General features: G+C 53.3%; 1 protein-coding gene across 2 annotated transcripts in view; it reads right to left on the reverse strand.

The window, feature by feature from the left end:
- Positions 1-22,857, reverse strand: part of GRIK5 (glutamate ionotropic receptor kainate type subunit 5) — a 62,779-nt gene continuing 39,922 nt past the window's right edge. Inside the window, exons 13-20 of one of the 2 annotated variants that reach the window (XM_027515653.1) lie at positions 21,214-21,327; positions 20,938-21,047; positions 20,376-20,549; positions 9,208-9,373; positions 8,413-8,638; positions 5,638-5,766; positions 5,413-5,534; positions 1-992 (exon numbers count right to left, since the gene is read on the reverse strand). In XM_027515653.1, coding sequence (XP_027371454.1) covers positions 576-992; positions 5,413-5,534; positions 5,638-5,766; positions 8,413-8,638; positions 9,208-9,373; positions 20,376-20,549; positions 20,938-21,047; positions 21,214-21,327 — 1,458 coding nt within the window. In that variant the 3' untranslated portion in view covers positions 1-575. Of the gene's footprint in view, positions 993-5,412; positions 5,535-5,637; positions 5,767-8,412; positions 8,639-9,207; positions 9,374-20,375; positions 20,550-20,937; positions 21,048-21,213; positions 21,331-22,857 lie in introns of both variants that reach the window. The other variant, XM_027515652.1, reaches the window with a different exon arrangement.

Raw genomic sequence — 22,857 nt, forward strand, 5'->3', positions numbered from 1 at the left:
TATCCCCAGCTTTGGGGTTTTGTTCTTTTTTTTATTCCAACAGGGACTGGGCTGTGGCAGGGGGAGGGATGGAGGCCCAACTGACCCCCTCCCTGTGGGGGTCTCATAGAAATTCGGAGGTTTCTCCCCAAAAAAAAGAGAGAAAGAGAAGAGTCGAGGGGCGCCAGGGGACACCCATCTGCCCAGAGGCTTCCCACTTCTCCAGAAGTGGGGAGGGCTGCGTCAAGTCTTGGGGAGCCTGAGAAGTCCCAGGATGGGGTTCTCCCCGCGGACTGCTTTCTGCTTCCGGGAACGACCCCTGCAGTCCCGGCCCCCGGAGTTCTCGGTCCCTGCGCTCGTCTTTGTCCGCAGTCGGGGGCGGAGTGCGGGCGTCCGCGGCTCCCTCCGGCGAGTCCACTAGGGGGCGCAGGCAGGCTCTGGAACCGAGCCTCGGACTTCACCGGGAACCGAAGGCAAAATCGCGGCGTCCGGTGCGCGGCGGGCGCAAGTCTCGTCCCTCGCCCACTGGGGAAGCGAGGGCGACCGGGGCCTGGGGCGAGCCCGGCCCCTGCATCAGTCCGGGCGCCCTCCCGTGGTCACTCGTGCTCGGCCAGCTCGCGGGGGCCGGCGGGGCGGGGCCGGGGCGGGCTGGTGGCTTCGGCGGGGGCGCCCAGGCCACGCGGGGGCGCGCCGGCCCCGGACGCCCGCAGTGCCTGGATGCGCCGGCACTCCTGGCAGACGCGCACGTGGGTGCAGGGCGTGGGGGCGGGGGGCCGAGCCCCGCCTGGCGGCCCCGGATCGTCCAGGAGGCGCTGGGGGCCCCCGTGCGCGCTGCCCGCATCCGCGCCAGCAGAGTAGAGCTTGCCGTTGCTAAGGCGCATCTCGCGGACGGCGCGCAGCGACAGCAGGGCCCGGCTGGGGCCGCCGGGCCGCCGGCGCCGGCGGGAACGCGACGTCTTGCGGCAGGACACGGCGTGCCGCAGCTCCTGCAGCATCTCCTGGCACACCGACACCTGGGGGCGGCGCGAGGCGGCGGTCATGGTCTGCGCCCTCCCTGCCGCCGCGCCTCCTCCCTCTCCACGCCTCTGGTCCTCCAGGCCACGCTCTTCACATCCTCCTGCTCTCCCCGCCCCACCGCTGTGTTCACCTCTCTTCCTCTTTCCCACCTGCGCTCTCGTCCTCTCCCTTCCTTCCATCCTCTCCTCGCTTCCTAGGCTCTTCCCTCGCAGGTCCCTTCTCTCCCCGTGCTCTTCCTTCTCGCCTCTCAACTCCTGTCTGTCCTCCACTTCTCTCTCCCGTCTCCCTTATTCTCTGGATTTGTTCTTAAATCGGCCCTTCACCTCTGAGCCATGCTCCTCTCCTCCTCCTATCTCGCCTCTTGTCTTTTCACTCGGAAGTTTCTAACTGCTTCTAGTCCTTCCCTCCTACTTGTTCTCCATCCTCTGTCACTGATTCCTGTGCTCGGTACTGACCACCTACTGGTGGCTCAGATGGTAAAGAATCTGCCTGCATAGCAGGAGACCCAGGTTTGATCCCTGGGTGCGGAAGATCCCCTGGAGAAGGCAATGGCTACTTACTCCAGTACTCTTGCCTAGAAAATCCCACAGACAGAGGAACCTGGAGAGCTGCAGCCCATGGGGTCGCAAAGAGTCAGGCACAACTGAGTGACTAACACTTTCACAACGTACAGGCAGACCACCTACAGTGTCCCAGGCACCGTCTGGGAGCATTAGGGCCACAGCAGAGAACAGGTGGAAGCCCCTGCCCTCCTGGAGGTTATAGTCCAGCATGCAGAGACAAAACCTAAAGACACAGTATGTTCGACGGTGATGAGTGCTTTGGAGAAAAATTAAATTCGGAAGAGAGATAGGGGCGTGGGTGGGGAGCAAGGTGGAACGTTGAGATGAGACTTTAGGGGAGACTCGTTGAGAAGAGGACTTGCAAGTAGACAAAGGCAGGGCGGGGATGAGCTGCATGGGACCCGGTAGGAGGGAGGGCAGACAGTTCAGCTGGATACAGGTGAGGAGGTGCTGGAAGAACCTGGAGCAGGTCAGGGTGGTTGGGGTGGGGTGGGCAAGGGGGCATGGCAGGAGATAAGGTCAGAGGAGCAATGGGGGCTGGCTCGTTTAAGGCCCAGAGTCCACAGTAAGCATTTGGCTTTTACTCTGAGTCAGATGAGCCGACTCACTGGAAAAGACCCTGATGCTGGGAAAGATTGAAGGTAGGAGAAGGGGATGACAGAGGACGAGATGGTTGGATGGCATCATTGACTCAACGGAATGAGTTTGAGCAAGCTCCAGGAGATGGTGAAGGACAGGCAACCCTGGCGTGGTGCAGTCCATGGGGTCCCAAAGAGTCAGACACGACTGAGTGACTGAACAACTGAGTCAGAAGAGTTTTAGATACAGGACTGCTGTGCTTTCACCAGATCACTCTGAAGCTGTGCTGAGAAGACTGTAGGGAGGCCAAGGGCAAGAGCAGGGAGGCCCCTAAGAAACCACTCTGATCACCAGGCAAGAGATGGCAGTGACTGGACCAGTGTGGTGGTGGCCAAGGAGGTGAGAAGAGTTTGAATTCTGGGTGTGTTTCAAAGGTAGAGCCCACAGTTTTTGCTGAGATCAGGTAGAGGGCGTGAGGAAGAGGGAGGGGTGAAGGGTGACTCTACACGTTTTGGTCCCAGCGATGACAGTGTTGCCTGGTGGGTGGGCAGGAGCTCCGTGCTGGCCACATGACATCACGCACCACCTGGTGGACATCCGCGTGGAGGTGCAGATACAGGGAGCTGAATTTACAAACTGTGGGTTCAGGGAGAGGTCCCTGGAAGGGATACACACCTGGGGGTTATGGCAGTCAGCCTCCAAGATCCTGCCCCCGGGGAGTTCACACCTTTGTGTAATCCCCTTTGCCTTTGTAGGAAGGCCACTGTGTGATCCACAGAATAAGGCTAGGTCGGCTGACATTTTGGCTCTCTCTTGGATCCCTCGCTCTGGGACAAGTCGGCTGCCACAGCCTGAGAACACTCAAACAGCCCTATGGAGAAGTCTCTGAGTGAGGAACTGAGGCCTCCTGCCCACTGCCATGTGAATGAGTGTATTTTTATTCTATCTCAGGATGTTTTGACATCTTAAACATCTTGCTAGCCAGGGAGAGACCACCCTCCCAGAGCTAGCCGATTCTTAGGGACAGCAAAGAGTTGGGAACCTGCCTTTCATACGAAAACCCAACCAGTTCTGAATCTATACTCCCCCTTTATTTGACTCACACACCAAACCCTAAAACAACCCAGGGCAGGTACCAGACAAGTAGAGACCACCCCTCTAGCCCAGAGCCTGCTAACAGCGTTCACATGGCCGAGTACTAAGCCATTTCCCCACTTGCCTTGCCTTTCCCAATAAAGCCTCTGCCCTAGGCTTCTCTTTCCCTTCTTCTGCTTCCTGACTAAAGGTGGCGCTTTCCTTGTGGCCCCAATGGCGGTGGTGGTGGGGGGAGCATGGGCTTCTGTTAGGTGATATAAGTACTAAATTCTTCTTTCCCTGGCACTGGCGTCTCCAAATCATCACCCAGTCACTCCCATAAATTAAAACCCCAAGTACACTGTGAGACAGGGAGCCATCCTAGAAACAGATCCTCTAGCCCCACTGGGGCCTCTGTGCGTGCGTGCTAAGTCACTTCAGTTGTGTCCGACTCTTTGCGACCCTATGGACCGTAGCCGCCAGGCTCCTCTGTTCATGGGATTCTCCAGGCAAGAATACTGGAGTGGATTGCCATGCCCCCTCCTCCAGGGGATCTTCCTGACCCAGGAAGTGAACCTGCATCTCTTACATATCCTGGATTGGCAGGCAGGTTCTTTACCACTAGCAGCACCTGGGAAGCCCCCAGACAACAGCAACTCCCCATGAAATCATGCACGTGACCTTAGCAGAGACACTGAGCTGCCAGGACCACCCAGTTAAGCTGCTCCAGATTCCTGACCTATGGAAACTATGAACTGGTATCAGTTTGTTGTTGGAAGTTGCTAAAACGGGGGATAGCTTGTTACGTGGCAACGGATGAATAATGCAGGAGTCATCAGCATACGGTCTTGCAAACCATTTGGCTGGAAGAGATCACCGAGGGAGGTGAGGAAGAGAAGTCCAAGGCCCGAGCCCTAGGGCCCCCCAATGAGAATGTCAGAGAGGTAGGAGGAAGATGAGACAGGAGCAGACCAGAGAGGGCTGAGGAGGTGGTGACCAGCTGTGTGGGAGCCCTGGGCTACCTCACAGTGATGAGGCTGGAGACTCAGGCACCGGATTTCAGATGTGAAGGTTGTGGATGGCGAGACTGGCTTCAGCAGAGGGGCGGGGACAGAAGGTGGATGGGAGTGTGTCCAAGAATGAATGGAAGGACAGAAACTGGAAACACCCTGTCAAGGCTACCACAGAAGGGGAGGAATGGGCTGGTGACCAGGAGGGGAATCTGAGTCGAGAGAGAGGATTCCTTGAAGATGGGAGAAAGGATAGTGTATCTGTCTGACACCTGGCTTGATCCGATAGAGAGAGGAAAACTGATGATGCTGGAGGGAAGGAAAGCTGAGGCATGTCCTTGGGAAGGCGAGAGGGTACCGGGCACAGGTGGAGGGAGTGTTAGCGAGGAGGTGGATGCTCATTTGGAATAACTAATGGGGCGAGTGGAGAGGGCAGACGGGTGGCGGGATGTGGAGGTGAGGGCTGGCAGGCTCTCGGACTCCTCTGCTTTTCTCAGGCGAGCAGAAGCAAGGTCAAGGGCTCACAGCGGGAGGTGGAGGCGGGGCTGGAGGCTGGCAGAGGGCGCGCAAGGTGGGAATCGCGGAGGGAGGAGCAAGGGGGCGGGCCGCCGGGTCAGCGGTGGAGTGTGGGTGGGCAGGCCGCGCCGGCACAGGGCGTGAGAGCGGCCAGCACGCCGGCTTCCTTGCTGCCGCATACAGCTGCATTCTCCTTGCCCCGTTGTCTCTCCTGCTATTTCTTCCTTATCCACCACCTCGTTCTCTCCCCAGCCTTCTCTCGGTGCCCCTTCTCGCTCCTTCCCCCGCATCCTCACGGCTGCCGGCGCCCTCTTCCCGCTCTACCTGTCCTCATGTCCGTGGACCCTCTCTCTCGTCTTCCTTCTGCCCTCTCCTCTTTTTTTAAAGTTTCGCTGCCCTGCAGCTTGTGGGATCTTAGTTCCCCGACCAGGGATTGAACCGGGACCCTCTGCCTTGAGACCACCAAGTCCTAACCACTGGACCACCAGCGAAGTCCCTGCCCTCACCTCTTTCTGGAGCTCTGGGACCCCTGGAGGATCGTCTCTCCCCTCCCTGGCTCCCACCCCTTCCCCCGCATTCTTCCAGGAATGGCTCCCAATGCCACAGTCTTCACGACCCCCCACCACCCCCGAGGTCCCGCTTTTCCCCCGCATACCCTTCATTAGCCTCCTTACCTCTTCTGACTCTGCCGACCTCCGTGTGGACCATATGAACTCCATGACCGCCACGAAGACAGCGATGATGAGGCCACAGATGAGCACGACAAAAATGCCCCCAATGTTCTCCATGCCCAAGCCTGGGGGTGGAAGGGGAGAGCCAGGGGTCGGGCCTTGTGGGTGGGGGAGGAAGGGGCCAGTGAGGGGCCTCCAGGAAGGGCAGGGTGCGCGGGGGCAGCTGACCTTTGGCTCGGTGGTCCTCCTCCTTGGGGCAGCGGCCCCCCTCCCACCACTTGCGCTTCAGGATCTCCAGCCGGTTGTTCTCCTGAAGCTGAAGGATGGCCAGCGTGATCTCATCCCGGAACGGGGAGCCTGGACCAGGCACATGGCAGGGGCAGGTCATTGGGACACTGGAGCCCTGCCCCCCAAGGCCCAGCTCCTCTCCTCCCGGCTCTGCCGTGTGCCCAGCATCTTCCCTGTCCACCCTCTATCTGACTACTGCTCACCATCTCCCCTTAACCACCTCTGGGCCAAGCCCCCGACCTGTCACATTTGTCACCATTTCCCCCTCTCAGGACAGCAAGGAGATCAAACCAGTCAATCCTAAAGGAAATCAACCCTGAATTGGAAAAACTGATGCTGAAGCTGCAGCTCCAATACTTTGGCCACCTGATGCAAAGAGCTGACTCATTGGAAAAGACCCTGATGCTGAGAAAGACTGAAGGGAGGAGGAGAAGCGGGGGACAGAGGATGAGATGGTTGGATGGCATCATCAACTCAATGGACATGAGTTTGAGTAGACTCTGGGAGATAGTGAAGGACAGTGAAGCCTGGCATGCTGCAGTCCGTGGGATTACAAAGAGTCAGACACAACTGAGCGACTGAACAACACCACTCCCTTCCTTGTGGCCCCCTCCCTCACTCCTCACTGAAGCTCTTCTCAACACAGCAGCCAGAGAGACAATTTCAGAAACACAGTCATAGATCACACCTCTCTGGTGCTTAAAACTCTCCAATGACTTCTGTTTGCAGCTAGAAAAAAAAAGATGTTCACAGGTTCAACAAGATCCTGCATTCACCGGTCCTGCCACCTGGGGCTCCCTCAGGACTTTTGCTTCTGCCTGGAATGTTCGTTTCCTTACTTCACTCAAGGTGCAGCTCACATGGTGCCTCAGAAAGGTCTTCTCTAACTCTGTTTAAAATGCCAGGGACTTCCCCAGCAGTCTGGTGGTTAGGGCTCTGTGCTTTCACTACGGGGGGCCTGGGTTCAATCCCTGGTTGGTGAACTAAGATACGGCAAGCTATGTGGTGCAGCCAGATAAAAAAAGATGACAACAAGCACCCCACTCCCTGTCCATCTCTTCCGCTAATTTACTTCAGAGCAGTAGTGACCACATGATGTCACCTTATAAGGCTATGTGTTAACTGTCTGTCTGCCATCTTCGCCCCAGTAGACAGCTGAGGTGGGGGCTCAGCAGCTAGCTCCCTGCTGTGGCCTCTGAGTACCCAGCACAGTCCTGGCACACAGTAGGGCATCAGACCTGCCACATGCCCAGTCACACCTCTCCTCTGCATGGCCCCAGACCTGAACCACCTCTCTCCTCCCTGCCTCAGATCCTTCCCTTAAACTATCCTTGGGTCCCATCCACATCCTACCCTGAACTAATTATGGTAATTCTTTTTAAAAAAAATATTTTTTTTCTGTGGACCACTTTTAAGGTCTCTATTGAATTTGTTACAATATTGCTTCTGTTTTATGTTTTGGTTTTTGGACTGTAAGGCATCTTAGCTTCCCAACCAGGGATCAAACCTGCGCCCCCTGCATTGGAAGGTGAAGTCTTAACCACTGGACCACCAGGGGAGTCCCCACTATGATGATTCCAGGTGCCAGAAACTAGGGCAAGTGTGGTGATGGGTATTTAGCAGACACCTACTATGTGCTAGACCCTTGGTCTACAGAAATGTATTCAGGTCTCACAGTGATCCTGTGAGGCACGTACTGTTGCTGTTCAGTCCCTAAGTTGTGTCTGACCCTTTGCGACCCCATGGACTGTAACCCCCCAGGCTCCCCTGTCCAAGGGATTTTCCCGGCAAGAATACTGGAGTGGGTTGCCATTTCCTTCTCCAGGGCATCTTCCCCACTCAGGGACTGAACCCACATCTCCTGCATTGGCAGGTGGATTCTTTACCGCTGAGCCACCAGGGAAGCCCGAGGTAGGTATTACCACCCTCGTTATCTGAAGGAGGCAGATGACATTGTCGCCTGAGTCAGGGAGGAAGCTGGGATTGTAATCCACGTTGGTGTGACTCCGGATCCTGTCTCTCAGAGCACCAGGCACCACAGTTTCCCCGATAACAGCACTGACCCTACTGCAAAGCTGCTAAAATTTGGGCTCATTTGTTATGTAGTCACAGGTGAGTAATGCAGCAATCATCAGAATATAGGCAGGTTTAAAAGCCAAAATTGGGTGACAGAATCAGTGGTGAGTTTCCAGCACCAGCCCTGGAAAAACTCGTCCAGGTCTCCCTGGCAGATCCATCCATCATTCTTCCTCCCTCCCTTCCACCCATCCAACAACATCCATTGTCATTTCCTGAGCACCTGCGCTGGGCCAGGCTGTGGGTTTGGTGCAGAGAATGTGAAGTCAGCAAAACCATACCCTCCCCCCTGGAGGGGCCCTGGGGCAATGGGAGAAGGTGGTGAGCCTCACAGGGTTCTCCCAGCTGCTCTGCAGGGCTGGAGTGGATGGCTCCTAGGCCTGTTTATCCTGGTGGAGGGCACAGAGGCTCAGGAAGGTGGCGACACCTGCCCAAGGCCACACAGGCAGGAGGCTACACAGAGCACACCCAGCCTGCTCAGGGAGGGTCTGGCCCACCCTGTGGCCTGCTCACACTTGTGGCTTGGCTCCAGCCGCCCAGGGCCCCAGGGCTGCCACTCAGGGAGGGTCTGGCCCTCCCTGTGGCCTGCTCACACTTGCGGCTTGGCTCCGGCCGCCCGGGGACCCAGGGCTGCCATACCCAGCGGCATGCCGATGCCGTAGCCCTTGGTGTCGAGGAGGCCCCCGATCTGGGTGAGGTTGCAGTTGAGGCGCCGGTGGTACTCGTTCATGGTGGACTCGAGCAGGAAGGCGTAGCGGGAGTTGAGGACGCGGGCGATGCCCTCCTCTGTGCTCTTGACAAACACGCTGGGCTGCTTCGACTGCATGTAGTTCCACATCCGCTGGTACGTCTGGTATCGTGAATTCTGGGCAAGGGGAGCACGGGGAGGGAGCACGGGGAGGGGAGGACGAGGAGGGAGCACGGGTGAGGGTCTTTCCACTCCTGCCTTTCCCCGAGCCCTCTGCCCTCCAGGAGGTCTCCCTCAAGTGGAGAGAGTGAGGAGACCAGAGGAAGACAGAGCCAAGGACAGAGAGAGACAAGACAGACAGACAGACTGACTATTCAAGGCTAGGTCCAAACCATCCCCACACCCACCAGCCCAGCGAGGAACCCGAGGACTGAAGGCTTGGGAAGGAGGGGGCATGACCTGTTTTCCAACCCTTTTTCTCTCTCCCACCCTTGGGTCTTGGCGCAGCTTAACACCCAGCCCTGTCTTCCCAGTGTTCCCAGGGTATATCCAGAGAAGCAGAAGCTCCACCCCATTATCTCTCCAGGGCCCAGCCTGCTTCAGGGAGACCTCCATCCAGGCCAAACAGGACAGCTTTCCTCCTCCAGGCCCTGTGGGGACCTTATGAGGAATGCCCTGCCCTACCCTAAGCTGCTGTGCGTGGCGGTGACCCCAACACCAAGCCAGGGCGGCCCCGGGGGCCCCACCTGAAAGAAGGTCATGGTGGAGCCGGCGTGGATGGTGCCGTACTCGATGTTGGTCTGGTCTGCCAGGTCGTCGGCCGACTCCACGGGCACCTCCATGCGCTGCACGGTGAGGAAGGCGGCCAGGTTGGCCGTGTAGGAGGAGATGATGATCAAGGTGAAGGCCCACCTGAGGGGTGGGAGGGGTGAGCCACGGGCTGGAGCCCCCCTGCCACTTCGCCCCTGTGGCCATGCACCCCTTGGTGGTGCCCCCTCAGTGACCCCAGCATCTAGAACGCTAGAAGGCTGATTGCTGACTGGGATCACAGAATCCCATGGACAGAGCAGCCTGGTGGGCTACAGTACATGGCATCACAAAGAGCTGGGAGGGGCTGGGATCATAGAATCTGGAGCCAGATCCCTGGGTTTACATTTTTAAAAAGATTTTTATTTATTTATTTGGCTGCACCAGGTCTTAGCTGAGCATGTGGGATATAGTTCCCTGAGCAGGGATTGAACAAAGGTCCCCCTCCATTGGGAGCGGAGTTGAAGCCACTGGACCACCAGGGAAGTCCCTTCCCTGGGTTTAAGTATTACTTCCAGAGACTTCCTGGTAGCTCAGACAGTAAAGACTTCTGCAATGCAGAAGACCCGGATTTGACCCCAGGGTTGGGAAGATCCCCTGGAGGAGGGCATGGCAACCCACTCCAGTATTCTTTCCTGGAGAATCCCATGGACAGAGGAGCCTGGCGGGCTACAGTCCATGGTGTCACAAAGAGTTGGACACAACTGAGCAACTAACACTTTCTTTCCAGAGACTTCCACTGTCAGAAACACAAGAGAATGAGATGGTCTGGAAATACCCTCTTACTGTGAACTATTAATAGAAAACTGGACAGGGTATAGGAAATGACCTTAGACAAAGGACAACAGGCATTACAGGACCAGGATCCCTGAGGGAAGAGAAACAATGAAGTAAGATTTGCTTGCCATTACCCAGCTGGACTTAATTTATAGACGGCCGTGCCAGGAAGGAAAACCCCGAGTCTGGCAAACTCACTGAGCTGCAGAGATGGAGATCAGAGATCAAGAAGGCCGAGAGATGGCTGGCATTCATGAGACAGAATGCCCAAGAGGAAGCAGCAGAATGCTCAGCGTTCTAGTAATCTGCAAAGCTTCTCTTTTGAATCTTTGGCTGAATGTCAGTTGTGTATGCACTGGATAAAACTCCAAGGGGTCAGATAAGAACGTTCAAAGGGAGAACAATTTCCAGGGCTCATACAGGGATGGGAATCTTTTGAGCTCCTAACCAGAGTAGAGAGATTTCTTTGAATGCATAAGACATTCAATAGAGATAAAGGATAACACATTAGAATTAGTTGTTATGCTGCTACTGCTACTGCTAAGTCGCTTCAGTCGTGTCCGACTCTATGCGACCCCATAGACAGCTAGACCTACCCTAAAAGAGCTTAAAAACAGGCCTGGAAAGACTCAAAAGAATCCACAAGTAACTGTCTTGCGGGGGAAAAAAAAAAACCCAACAAACCCAAAGATTCTTTAATACATGCAACAATGTAAACAATATAAAATCCACAATGTCTGTCATCCAATTAAAAAAAATACCGGATAAACAAACGTGCAGGAAACTGACTCACAACTAGGAAAAAGTTGCTCAACGGAAGCCGAACTAGAATTGGCAGAGATGATGGAATTAGCAGCAAGGACATTAAACAGCTATTACAAAGACATTCAGAATGATCGAGGATGTAAAGAAAAACATGAACATGTTGCAGAGGGAAATGGAAGAAAAGAACAGAAATCTCTATATGAAATATACAACATCTAAAAGGAAATTTTTACTGGAAGGATCTACACAGATTAGACACTGCACAGAAAACAGATTTTGAAGACAGCAAAAGAATCTATTCAAAAGAAACACATACACAAAAAATGAAACACAAAGAGGGAAAAAAATGACCGACAATGAACACAGAGCCTTAGTGGCCTGAGGAATAACACCAAGTGGTCTCACATCCATGACGGGAGTCCCAGAGACAGAAGAGAGTAAGGGGGGTAACAGAAAAAAATATTGGAAAAAGTAATGTCCAAAATTTCTCAAATTTAGTGAAAATTATAAACTTGCAGATCCAAGAATCTCAATAAGCCCCAAGTAAGACAACATACATACACACATTATTAGTTATTTCTTGTTTTAGAAATAACATTTTACACCAAGTTTATAAAGTCTGAATTTTTTCTGAATGAATGCAACTAATTTTTATAAGTAAATGCTGGGTTTTATGAGCTTTCCAGGTGACTCAGTGGTGAAGAATCCACCTGCAATGCAGGAGACATGGAGACCCAGGTTTGATCCCTGGGTCAGGAAGATCTCCTAGAGAAGGAAATGGCAACCCACTCTAGTATTCCCACCTGGGAAATCCCACGGACAGAGAAGCCTGGCGGGCTACAGTCCATGGGATTGAAAAAATACACGACCTAACAATTAAACAACATCAAATAAATACCAATAATTATACTGCAGGTAAATGGTCTCAGCCTGGGGTTGGCAAACTATGGCCCACAGGCAAGATCTGACTTAATGTTTCTGTGCAGCCCACAGGCTAAGAATGGCTTTCACATTTTAAAATGCTTAAGAACAAACTGAAGGAAGAGTAACAGCTCATGACATGTGACACATAAAATTCAAATTTCACTGTCAGTGTTCATAAAGTTTTATTGGGGGAATTCCCTGGCGATCCAGCGGTTAGGACTCTGAGCTTCCAATGTAGGGGGCATGGGGCATGCGTTGGATCCCTGGTTGGGGAACTAAGATCCCACATGCCCTGCTGTGCAGCCAAAAAAAAAAAAAGTTTAATTGGAACACAACCACACTCATTCAATCAAGGCTGCTTTTGTACCATAATCAGGGTTAGATAGATGCAACAGATACCATATGACCAGCAAAGCCTGAAATATTTATAATTTGGCCCAATACTCAAAAAAAGTTTGCCAATCCCTGGTCCTAGGCCTAAGTACGTGCTGTCTATAAGAAAACCACTTTAAATATAACAGCGTAGGTAAGCTGACAACGAAAGGATGGCGGAAAGATATAATATGGAACACTGCACTAAAAATGTTGGGGATGGCCCTGGTTGGTCCAGTGGCTAAGACTCCTGGTTGGTCCAGTGGCTAAGACTCCAATCACTAAGGCTACAGTGATTGAACAGGGGGCCCTGGTTCAATCCCTGGTCAGGGAACTAGATCCCACATGCTGCAACTAAGATGCAGTGCAGCCAAATAAATACTTCTTAAAAAAACCTGGGATGGCTATATGAATATCAAAAAAGGTAACCCCAAAACAAGGAATTTATCATGAATAAAGAGGAAGTGAAAGTGAAAGTCACTTAGTCGTGTCCGACTCTGAGACCCCATGGACTATATAGTCAATTCTGGCCAATTCTCTAGGCCAGAATACTGTAGTGGGTAGCCTTTCCTTTCTCCAGGGGATCTTCCCAACCCAGAAATTGAACCCAGGTCTCCTGCATTGGGTGGGTTCTTTACCAGCTGAGCCACAAGGGAAGCCCAAGAATACTCGAGTGGGTAGCCTTTCCCTTCTCCAGGGGATCTTCCCGACCCAGGAATCGAACCAGGGTCTCCTGCATTGCAGGCGGATTCTTTACCAACTGAGCTACATAATAGCAAAAGGGTCAATTTATCAAAAAGACACAACTGTCCCAAACATGGATGCACCTAATTACACAGCTTCAAAATTCATAAAGCAAAACCTGATAGAACTGAAAAGAGAAACATAAAATTTCTCCAGAAGTAGTGATCTCAACACTCTTCTCTCAGTAATTGACAGAATCAGTAAACAGAAAGTCAGTAAGCATATAGAAGACATGAAGACAAGAGTAACCTACGGTCCTAATTCCCATTTACAAAACATTGCACCCACCAACAGCAAAACACACATTCTACGCATGTGCATGTAGAACATTTACCAGGATAGACTCTATGCTGAGTCATAAAACAAGTCTCAACAAATGACAAAGGATTAAAATCCTACAGAGAATATTCACTGACCACAGTGGAAATAAAGTAGAAATCAAGGTCCCTGGAAAATCCCCAAATTCTGGCTCCATCACTGATGAGCTGTGAGACCATGGATTCACCCGTGAGGTTAAGTATAATCATAGGCCCCCACAGGAATTCCCTCACAGGCCAGTGGTTAGGACTCCATGCTTTCAGTGTTAAGTGGGTGGGTTCAATCCCTGGTGGAGGGACTAAGATCCCATAAGCCTCAGAGTGTGGCCCAAATAACAGTATTTATAATAATATTAATAATGATAATAATTGTAGGTCGCTCCTCACAGGGCTGTTCTAAGAGTGAGTTACGACACAGACCAAGTGCCATGCATGTGTGTGCTTTCGTGGTCCTGTGACTCAGGACGGACTTGGGAAAAGAAGTACCCACTGGCCTGGCTCTAGACCCAAAGGCAATCACCTGCCTTGGCCTGGCCCTCTATCCTCCCACCAGGCAGATGAGAGGGGCTAGGCTCCCTGCCAAAGTACAGATACAGATCTGTGGGGCCTGAAGACAGGAAAGATGCTGAGAGGTCCTTCCAGACCACCCCCTCCTCCAGCGGATAATGATGAGAAGAGCAGCTGTCCTCTACTGAGCACGCATGCTCACTCCTGTGCTAGGTGCTGGGATGCGGGTGGAGTGTAGGATAAACAGATGAATAATACGCCTTTTCCAAAAGCAACCCAAACTCGACTCACACAAAGATCCAGGGTCCACCATAATCTCTCTGGAAGCCAAGTCTCTTCAAATCTACCCCACGGGTCAATGCTGTCATTCACTCAAGACAAAACGATTCAGTGCCTGATACAACCCAGGCACCCTGAAACCCCAGGGACAGCACTGCAGACGGGCGGTGGCGGTGGTGGGGGTGATGGGGCCGTTCACCAAGACAGAACCTGGGGACCAATTTTGGAGTAAGGACGTGAGCTCCATTTTGGGCAAGCTGAGTTTGAGGGTGCCTCCTGGAGGGATCTGCAGTTGAGGACTTGGGAAGGGAAGCTGGGGGTATAGAGTGGTGGTTCCCGGGCAGGGAGTGGCCCCAGGGTTGTTTGCAGAAAGTGCTTGGTGAGGTGTGGGGCACTCTGGTGACCAGTGATTGTGTGGCGTCCTGATGTCAGTGGGTGGGGACAGGTGTCGACCAGACAGCCTAGTCTAAACATGGAAAATCCTGTACATGATTATCTGACTCTTAACTCCCTGGTACATAAAAACCAGGGCTTCCCAGGTGGCACTATTGGTAAAGAATCTGCTTGCCAACACAGGAGACTCAGGTTCGATCTCTGGCTCAGGAAGATCCCCTGGAGAAGGAAATGGCAATCCACCCCAGTGTTCCCACCTGAAGAATCCTACGGACAGAGGAGCCTGGTGGGCGACCGTCCATGGGGTTGCAAAGAGTCGGACATGACTGAGCATGCACGGACATAAAAACAAAAATATTTTTGGCATGGCTAGAATAGAAACCAACATTTCTAGAAATGTTTAGAAATGTTTACCTATTGTTTAGATTGAGGAACAAAGCTGGATGGTGTTTTATTTGAAACCTTGCCAAGAACTGTTCACAATTTGGGGAAATCGTGTCTCTGACAGCAGCCCTGTCTGTGGTCTTTGAGTCACGGTGTGGACACTTGGACCAGCTGCGTTGATGAGTCTCACATTCATGGTGATTTGTATTTGTACAGATACACTTATCTGCCAATGATTTCAAAGCTTAACGCCTCAGGTATTGACATCATTCTATTAAACAGTCTGTCTTCTCATAATTGCAAAGGTATCCACTACCTGTAGGTTCGGCCACCTGACCACTGCAATCTGTCTTGGAGCACAGTCCCGCCCAAGCATTTAGGTATTGCTTTCCTACTGTTTTATCTTCAATCACTTCCCCTTTTCTCCTTTGTATTGAAATCAGGGCATTATATTGACTTGTTCTGAATCATGTGTGTAGGTTGATGTATTACCTTTGAATTTCATTAGGGCGGAAAAGAGATGTTACCAAATATTTGTTATAAAAACAGGGCATTGGGTTCCTTGGTGGCTAAGTGGTAAAGAATCTGCCTGCCAATGCAGAAGACACGTTTGATCCCTGATCCAGGAAGATCCCACATGCTACAGAGTAATTGAGCCCATGTACCAGAACTATTGATCCTGTGCTCCAGAGCCTATGAACTGCAACTACTGGAGCCCAAGCGCCCTAGGGCCCGTGCTCCGCCACAAGAGAGGCCACGGCACTGCGAAGCCTGTGCACTTCAGCTAGAGGGTAGCCTCCACTCGCCACTAGAGGAAAGGCCATGCAGCAACGAAGACCCAGCACAGCCACAAATAAATAAATTTATTTTTTTAAAAAAGAAGGCATTGAAGGAGTTCCCTAGTGGTCTAGTGGTTAAGGGGGGCTTCCCAGGTGGTGCTAGTGGTAAAGAACCCACCTGCCAATGCAGGAGACTTAAGAGACATGGGTTCGATCCCTGGGTTGGGAAGATCCCCTGGAGGAGGGCATGGCAACCCACTCCAGTATTCTTGCCTGGAGAATCCCATGGACAGAGGAGCCTGGTGGGCTACAGTCCAGGGGTCACAGAGACTCAGACACAACTGAAGTAACTTAGCATGTGCACAGGCTAGTGGTTAGGAGTCTGCATTTTCACTGCTGTGGCCTGCATTCAAGCCCTGGTCAGGGATTGAGATCCCACACGCAGTGTGGAGTGGTCAAAATAAACAAGTAAATAGTGTTTTGTTTGTTTTTTAAAGAGGGCATTGAGTCTGTGAGCACTGAAGAATCACTGGTGTGGAGTGAGAGAGAGCAAGGGCCAAAGGAGCCCATGGTGAGATGGAACAGAGGATCCAGAGGTCGCAGGGAACCAGGAAGACACAGCAGCCTAGGAGCAAAGAGTTTCTAGAAAGAGGATGGCTAACAGGGTGTGCTGGCCATATCAATAAAGGGGGCACATGTGACCCTGGTGGACGTGGGGAAGGGAACAGAGCGAGACCTGAGGTTTGGGGGCTTTCTTTACCAGGAGGGCGTGAGGAGAGGGTGACCTGGCCTGAGAAGTTGACAAGGGCAAAGGAGGTGTAAGGACCAACTTCAAGGGAGTGATGGGGGAGCCCAGGAGGGACAGGGCTGGGGTCAGAGCGTGAACTCTGAAATACTGATTTTCAAGGCATAACTGGGGCCTCCCTGGCAGTCCAGTGGTTAAGACTCGGGGCTTCCAGTGCAGGGGGTGCGAGTTCAACCCCTGTTTGGGGAACTAAGATCCCACAGGCCATGGGGCATGGCCCAAAACAATAAAGAATCAAGGCAGAACTGTCCCAAATGATGATGCGCCCTTGGGTGTGGCTGCAGGAGGCTGTGGCCCGGGTGGACACGAGATGAGGGGCCCAAGAGGCGGGCTCTGGGGGGCTGCTGCTGTTCCTGTGGCAACCACATCCCTGGGGCATAGAACATCCAGCTGGGGAAGAGGGTCCCTGACTGAGGAGCAGAAGGGATGGGCTATAGACAGGTGGTCACTGGTCCCCCATCTGACCTGGGGACTCAGCCAGATTTGTCACGGCGGGTCCCTCCCTGCCCTTGCAGCCACCTCCTCACATAGGCCGCCCTCTCCCGCCTGGATGAATGTGCCTCCCTCTCCTTGGCAGGTCTGCCTCTGTTTGCACCGTTAGGACTCAGCCTAGATGTCACCTCCCTCAGAGGTGCCCTTCCTAAGCATCTTCATTCTTCTTCACTGCACCCTGTTGGCTTCTTCAATAGCTCAGCTTATGTGCATCTGATACATCGTTACATTTAAAATGCTAATAAAATTCACTTAGGATGTGTGGTAGGCAGAAGAAATCCTTGCCCCTAAGACGTCTATATGCACATCCCTGGAACTTGTATCTTCCTTCACGGAGTAAGAGGCTCTTCACAGGGGACTTCCCTGGTGGTCCAGTGGCTAAGACTCTGTACTTCCAGTGCAGGGGGCCCAGATTCGATCCTTGGTCAGGAAGCTCGATTCCATATGCCGTAACTAGGAGTTAGCATGCTGCAACTGAAGACCCGGCATGTCATAATGAAGATCAAAGATTCTGAGTGCCAGAACTGAGACCCAGTGCATCCAAATAAATAATTTTTTTGTTAAAAAGGGTCTTTGAAGATAGAATTAAGTTAAGCATCCTGAGTTTGGGAGATTGACCTGGAGTATCCAGGTGGGCCCATGGAATCACAGGGGTCCTTATAAGGGGAAGAAGGAGGTCAGAGTCAGAGAGAGATTTGAGGATGCTGTGCTGCTGGCTTTGAAGCTAGAGGAAGAGGCCACAAGCCCAGGAATGCAGGCAGCTTCTAAAAGCTGGAAAAGGCAAGGAAATGGATTCTCTCCTAGAGCCTTCAGAATTGGCCCTCCCAACACCTTGACTTTAGCCCAGTGATATCTATCTTGCACTTCTGACCTCCAGAGCTGTAAGAGAATAAATTTACATTGTTTTTAAAACCACTAAGTTTGTGGTAATTTGTTGCAACAGCAACAGAAAACTGAAGGCAGGGTGTAACTCCTGAAGTGATGCCAATTCCAAGACATTTAAAAGAAATCATTGAGATTCAAAAGTTTCAAAGCTAGTGGGCCAAGCAAATTGCAAACAACTGCCAGACGGTAGATAGTCCCACTTAGTTGAGAGAAAGACCTGCCACCGTTATGGCTGGTCTTGAATGAACAAGTTTTGAATCAGACAGTATCATTGGGATACAATCCTGGCATAAAATATGACGTCCTTGTGTTTATTTATCTCTTTACTTATTTATTCTCAGCTCCTTTGCCTCTTAATTTTCCACCTGAGTAAGTGGCACATAGAAAGGGCTCAGAAGCACTTTGTGCTGAATGACTATTGACACACTGACTGTAACAGACGCGGACCAGGCCCAACGTCCTGGGTGCCCCTGGAGAGGTCACCAAGGGCCTAGGGAGCAGAGCCAGGCTCAGGCAGCACCCAGGGACTGGGGGGTGGGCGGCACCGGGGCGGGAAGCTGGCTCAGCCTCACCCTGCCTCTAGCCTAACGCGCTCTCTGGGGAACCACTTCCTCTCTCTAGGTCTCGGCCTTCTAATCCATAAAACTTGGAGAATGTTCCTTGTTCTAGGCGTGCTCCTTGGCTTTCTGTGGTTCTAAGGAGGAAAAGTCATGACCAACCTAGATAGCATATTCAAAAGCAGAGACATTACTTTGCCAACAAAGGTCCGTCTAGTCAAGGCTATGGTTTTTCCTGTGGTCATGTATTGATGTGAGAGTTGAACTGTGAAGAAGGCTGAGCACCGAAGAATTGATGCTTTTGAACTGTGGTGTTGGAGAAGACTCTTGAGAGTCCCTTGGACTGCAAGGAGATCCAACCAGTCCATTCTGAAGGAGATCAGCCCTGGGATTTCTTTGGAAGGAATGATGCTAAAGCTGAAACTCCAGTCCTTTGGCCACCTCATGCGAAGAGTTGACTCATTGGAAAAGACTCTGATGCTGGGAGGGATTGGGGGCAGGAGGAAAAGGGGACGACAGAGGATGAGATGGCTGGATGGCATCACTGACTCGATGGACATGAGTCTGAGTGAACTCTGAGTGTTGGTGATGGACAGGGAGGCCTGGCGTGCTGCGATTCATGGGGTCGCAAAGAGTCGGACATGACTGAGCGACTGAACTGAACTGAACTGAAGGAGGAAAAGGAGCTGAGAAGAGTCACATGAGCTGCAACCAAGCCCATCTGCTATTTAAAAGACAGGATGGGGACTTCCCTGGTGGTCCAGTGGTTAAGACTCTGCACTCCTGATGCAGGGGGCACAGGTGCCATCCCTGGTTGGAGAACTAAGATCCCACATACCATCCCCCTGCTGTCACTTCAGTCGTGTCCGACTCTGTGCGACCCCAGAGATGGCAGCCCACCAGGCTCCCCTGTCCATGGGATTTTCCAGGCAAGAACACCTGAGTGGGTTGCCATCTCCTTCTCCAATGCATGAAAGTGAAAAGTGAAAGGGAAGTTGCTCAGTCGTGTCCAACTCTTCGTGACCCCATGGACTGCAGCCTACCAGGCTCCTCCGTCCATGGGATTTTCCAGGCAAGAGTACTGGAGTGGGGTGCCATTGCCTTCTCCACCCATATATCATGGGGCTAAATAAATCAAAGACAGGGTGGCAGACATGAGCGCTTACGGAAGCGAGGCCAGAAAGTGACCGGGGGAGGCAGAGGGCCTGGGGCCAATGGAGCGGCATCGACACCAGGTGGGAGTGCCAGCTGTGCAACACCAGAGCTCCCAAAGCTTTCAGAAGTGAGAAATCTGAATGTGGGGAGTTCCCTGGTGGCCTCATGGTTAGGGCAGCAGGCTCTCACTGCCGAGGCCCGGGGTTCAATCCCTGGCTGGGAAACAGATTCCTGCAAGCCGTGTGGCGTAGCCAAAACAAAACAGAAAAAGAAAGAAGCCTGGGGCTTCCCTGGTAGTCCAGTGGTTAAGAACAGCCGAGCTCCCAGTGCAGGGGGCATGGCTTCAATCCCTATAGGATCTGGGGAACTAAGCTTCTACATGCCACGTGGCCAACAGATAAACTAATTTAATTAAGTATTTTTCTTTTAAGAAGAAAGAAGTCTGAATTTGTAAGTGAATTTGCCCAATTTTTAAATGACAACTAATCCAAAAAATGTAAAGCTATGAACCAGACACCACCGGTTGTCAGTGTCTGCTCTCTGGTATGAAGCTTCTCAGAGCTTGTCTCAGAGTCAAAATAAGCTCTGTTCAAGGTACTGGGTCCCTGTGGGGCTCTGAGGGAGCAGGTGTCTGACTGGGCCTCAGCCTTGGCCTCTGGACAGTGAAGGCTGTCGTGGCTCAAGGATTCTAGTCTCTGTGATTGCCTGGGGCAATGTCCCAGACAGTGACTACCACACTCATGCTGTCCTGATTACATGAGACGTGGGCATTTTTACTCCCATTTCTCGGATGAGGAGACTGAGGCATGGAGAGGGTCGTACAGCCAGTGAGCTGCAGAGCTGGGGCTTAGCTCGCCCTACCCCGTGTCCCATCACCTGGCTGGCGTGGGGAACAGGAATGGGCCCAGGTCTCAGGAGGGACCCCCAAAACACCCCACCCACCCCAGTTGGGGCGGGCAGACAGCCTCTCACCAGACTCCGCTGACGCAGCGCGTGGACAGCGCCCGGGGCATGATCTCCGAGCCCTGCTGCATGAAGCCCCCCACGGGGAACCAGAGGCTGTTGCCCAGCGTGTACTGGTTCTCCAGGATGTGGGGGCGCGCCCGCAGGCACGGGTGCGGGTTGTACCACTCGTAGGGGCTCAGCCTGTGGAGAGACACAGCGGGTGGGAAGAAAGAGAACAGGAGAGAGAGAGAGCCACCATGATGAGAAGAGACGGGAAGACACATGGAGAGGAAGAGAGACACAGACGAGCAGGGAGAGGCACACACACACAGACAGTGGGGGCAAAAGAGGAAGAGGACAGGAGAACGAGAAGGGGAGAGGTCTGGAGAGGACCACGGAGCAGAAGCCAGAGACACAGGGAGGAAACACAGAGACGGGCCGGAAAGGGAGAGGGGAGGGCGGGTGCAGGGAACCCAAGACTCCAAGTGGAGCCGAGACAATCAGGACAGACAGGAAGGTCAGCTGCAGAGAGCCCAGCTCCTGCGTCCGCCCTGCCCCCTCCCTCCCAGGCAGCAGATAGTGGGCTCACCTGGCGGCCAGGAACAGGACGCAACTGACGGCCAGATAGGCAAGAAGCATGAAGAGCCAAACGGCCGGAGAGAAGGGGTCCAGGAAGGAAAAGTAGCCGGGCTTGCGGCCCTGGTGGGGGAGGGAGTGTGAGCAGAGTCCCCCCCAGGCCCTCCCAAAGCCCCGGGGTCCACAGGCCCCACTACGGCAGGCAAGGTCCAGCCTGCAGCCTCTGTCTCTCTCGGGCCTCAATGCCACCCCCGCCCCACCCCCGGCCACGTCTCCAGGGGAACCATACCATATGCACCCGGTAGAGGATGCTGATCCCCAGGGTCATGAAGGGCTTGGAGAAGTCGATGACCTTCTCCCGCTCAGCTGTGATGGTGAACGCAGCCACAGCCAGGTCTGCCTTCTGCTGGAGGGGAGGCGGGGCGGGAGCAGAGGGGTGGGCCAGGGAGACAGACGCGCAGTTAGAGAGAGCTGTACCGAGGGAACAATTTGGAGTATCAGAAGCCAAGAGAGAGACACCCAGAGAGCAGGACGGCAGGAGGAGCCAGGGGACCAGACCGGCTCCAGGAGTGCACCCTGGGCCCGTATTGGACCCGTCATCTCACATCCTCCTTCCTCCCAGCTGCCCCGCCTCATCCAATCTCTCCCGCTCCCCTCCCCCGACGTCAAGCTCATCATTTAATGCCCTGCTTTATAAAATCTACCACAGACCCCCCGCCACTCCCACCACGCCGGGGTCCTGAGATTGGAGTCAAGATGCCCGGACGCTGACCCACTCAGGACCCTCTGGGAGCCTTGGTTTCTCTTCGGTATGAACAGTTAACAACAGGTAACATTTATCAAGCTTACTTTGTGCCAGGCTCCGAGCTAGATGCCACTTTATAGGGTTTATCTTGTATAATCTTCTCAACAGCTCCCTGGGGACCAGTACTAGCCCCATTTTACAGCTGGGGAGACTGAGTCTCAGAGAGGCCAAGGCACTGAGGAATAAAGGCACAACAGCTGGGGATCATAACACAGACGTGTGACCTCCACGCTCCTGCCCCTGACAGGTGCTAGGGACCCAGGTGTGTGCACCCAGGCATCCCGAGACCCAGGACTACGCCCAGCTCCTTTGAGAGAATGACCTCGAGAGGAGCTGCACATAGTCTTGAGTCAGGGAAGGGTGGGTGGCTGGGGTCCACGTCTGACGTGGTGAAGGGAGGGAGAAAAGGGTGTGTTGGGGAGGTCTGGCTGGCGCACCGGGATGCCTGACCCAAAGAGGCCATCTTGCTCAAGTGGACATCAGTCAGTCATTAGCTGTGGGCAGGACCCAGGCTGGGAAAAAACCTGGCACTTCACACACACATATACAGACCCTGGAGACACACACACACACACACACACACTGCACATGTGAGCACTGTACACGGTCAAGTCTACACCAGCAACATGTGCGCACCAAGCCAAATCCACACGAGTGTCCAGACACAGGCTACCCACGTGGACTCAGGCAGACAGACACGTGCCCAGTACACGAGAGCAGGTGATGTGGTGTGGGGGGGTCATCCCCTGGAGGCACAGTGCACACACGTGAACACGTGGCCTCACACGCACACATACATGACAGAGGAGGCAGGGAGCTGGTATGGACCGGGTGTGGGAGGAGGGAGCCCTGGCTCTGACCCGAGCTCGCTGGGTGACCCGGGACAGGGGCTTCCGTGTCTCTGAGCCTCAGTTTGTTTCTCTGTAAAATGGGGGCAATACATGTAGGCGAGACGTCTCCTGGGTTGGGACCCGGCTCCCAGGGTGCCTCTTCCATGAACACTGGCTCCGCCCCCACGGCCTCAACTGGGCCCAACACTGACTCCCAATTCAAGCACAGACCTTAAACCCTGGGGCTGAAACAGAAGAGTCAAGGTCCTGGATCACTGGTCTGGGAGGAGGGACATGC

The sequence above is a fragment of the Bos indicus x Bos taurus genome, chromosome 18 (genome assembly GCF_003369695.1).
Source record: "Bos indicus x Bos taurus breed Angus x Brahman F1 hybrid chromosome 18, Bos_hybrid_MaternalHap_v2.0, whole genome shotgun sequence".
In the NCBI taxonomy this organism is placed as follows: Eukaryota; Metazoa; Chordata; class Mammalia; order Artiodactyla; family Bovidae; genus Bos; species Bos indicus x Bos taurus.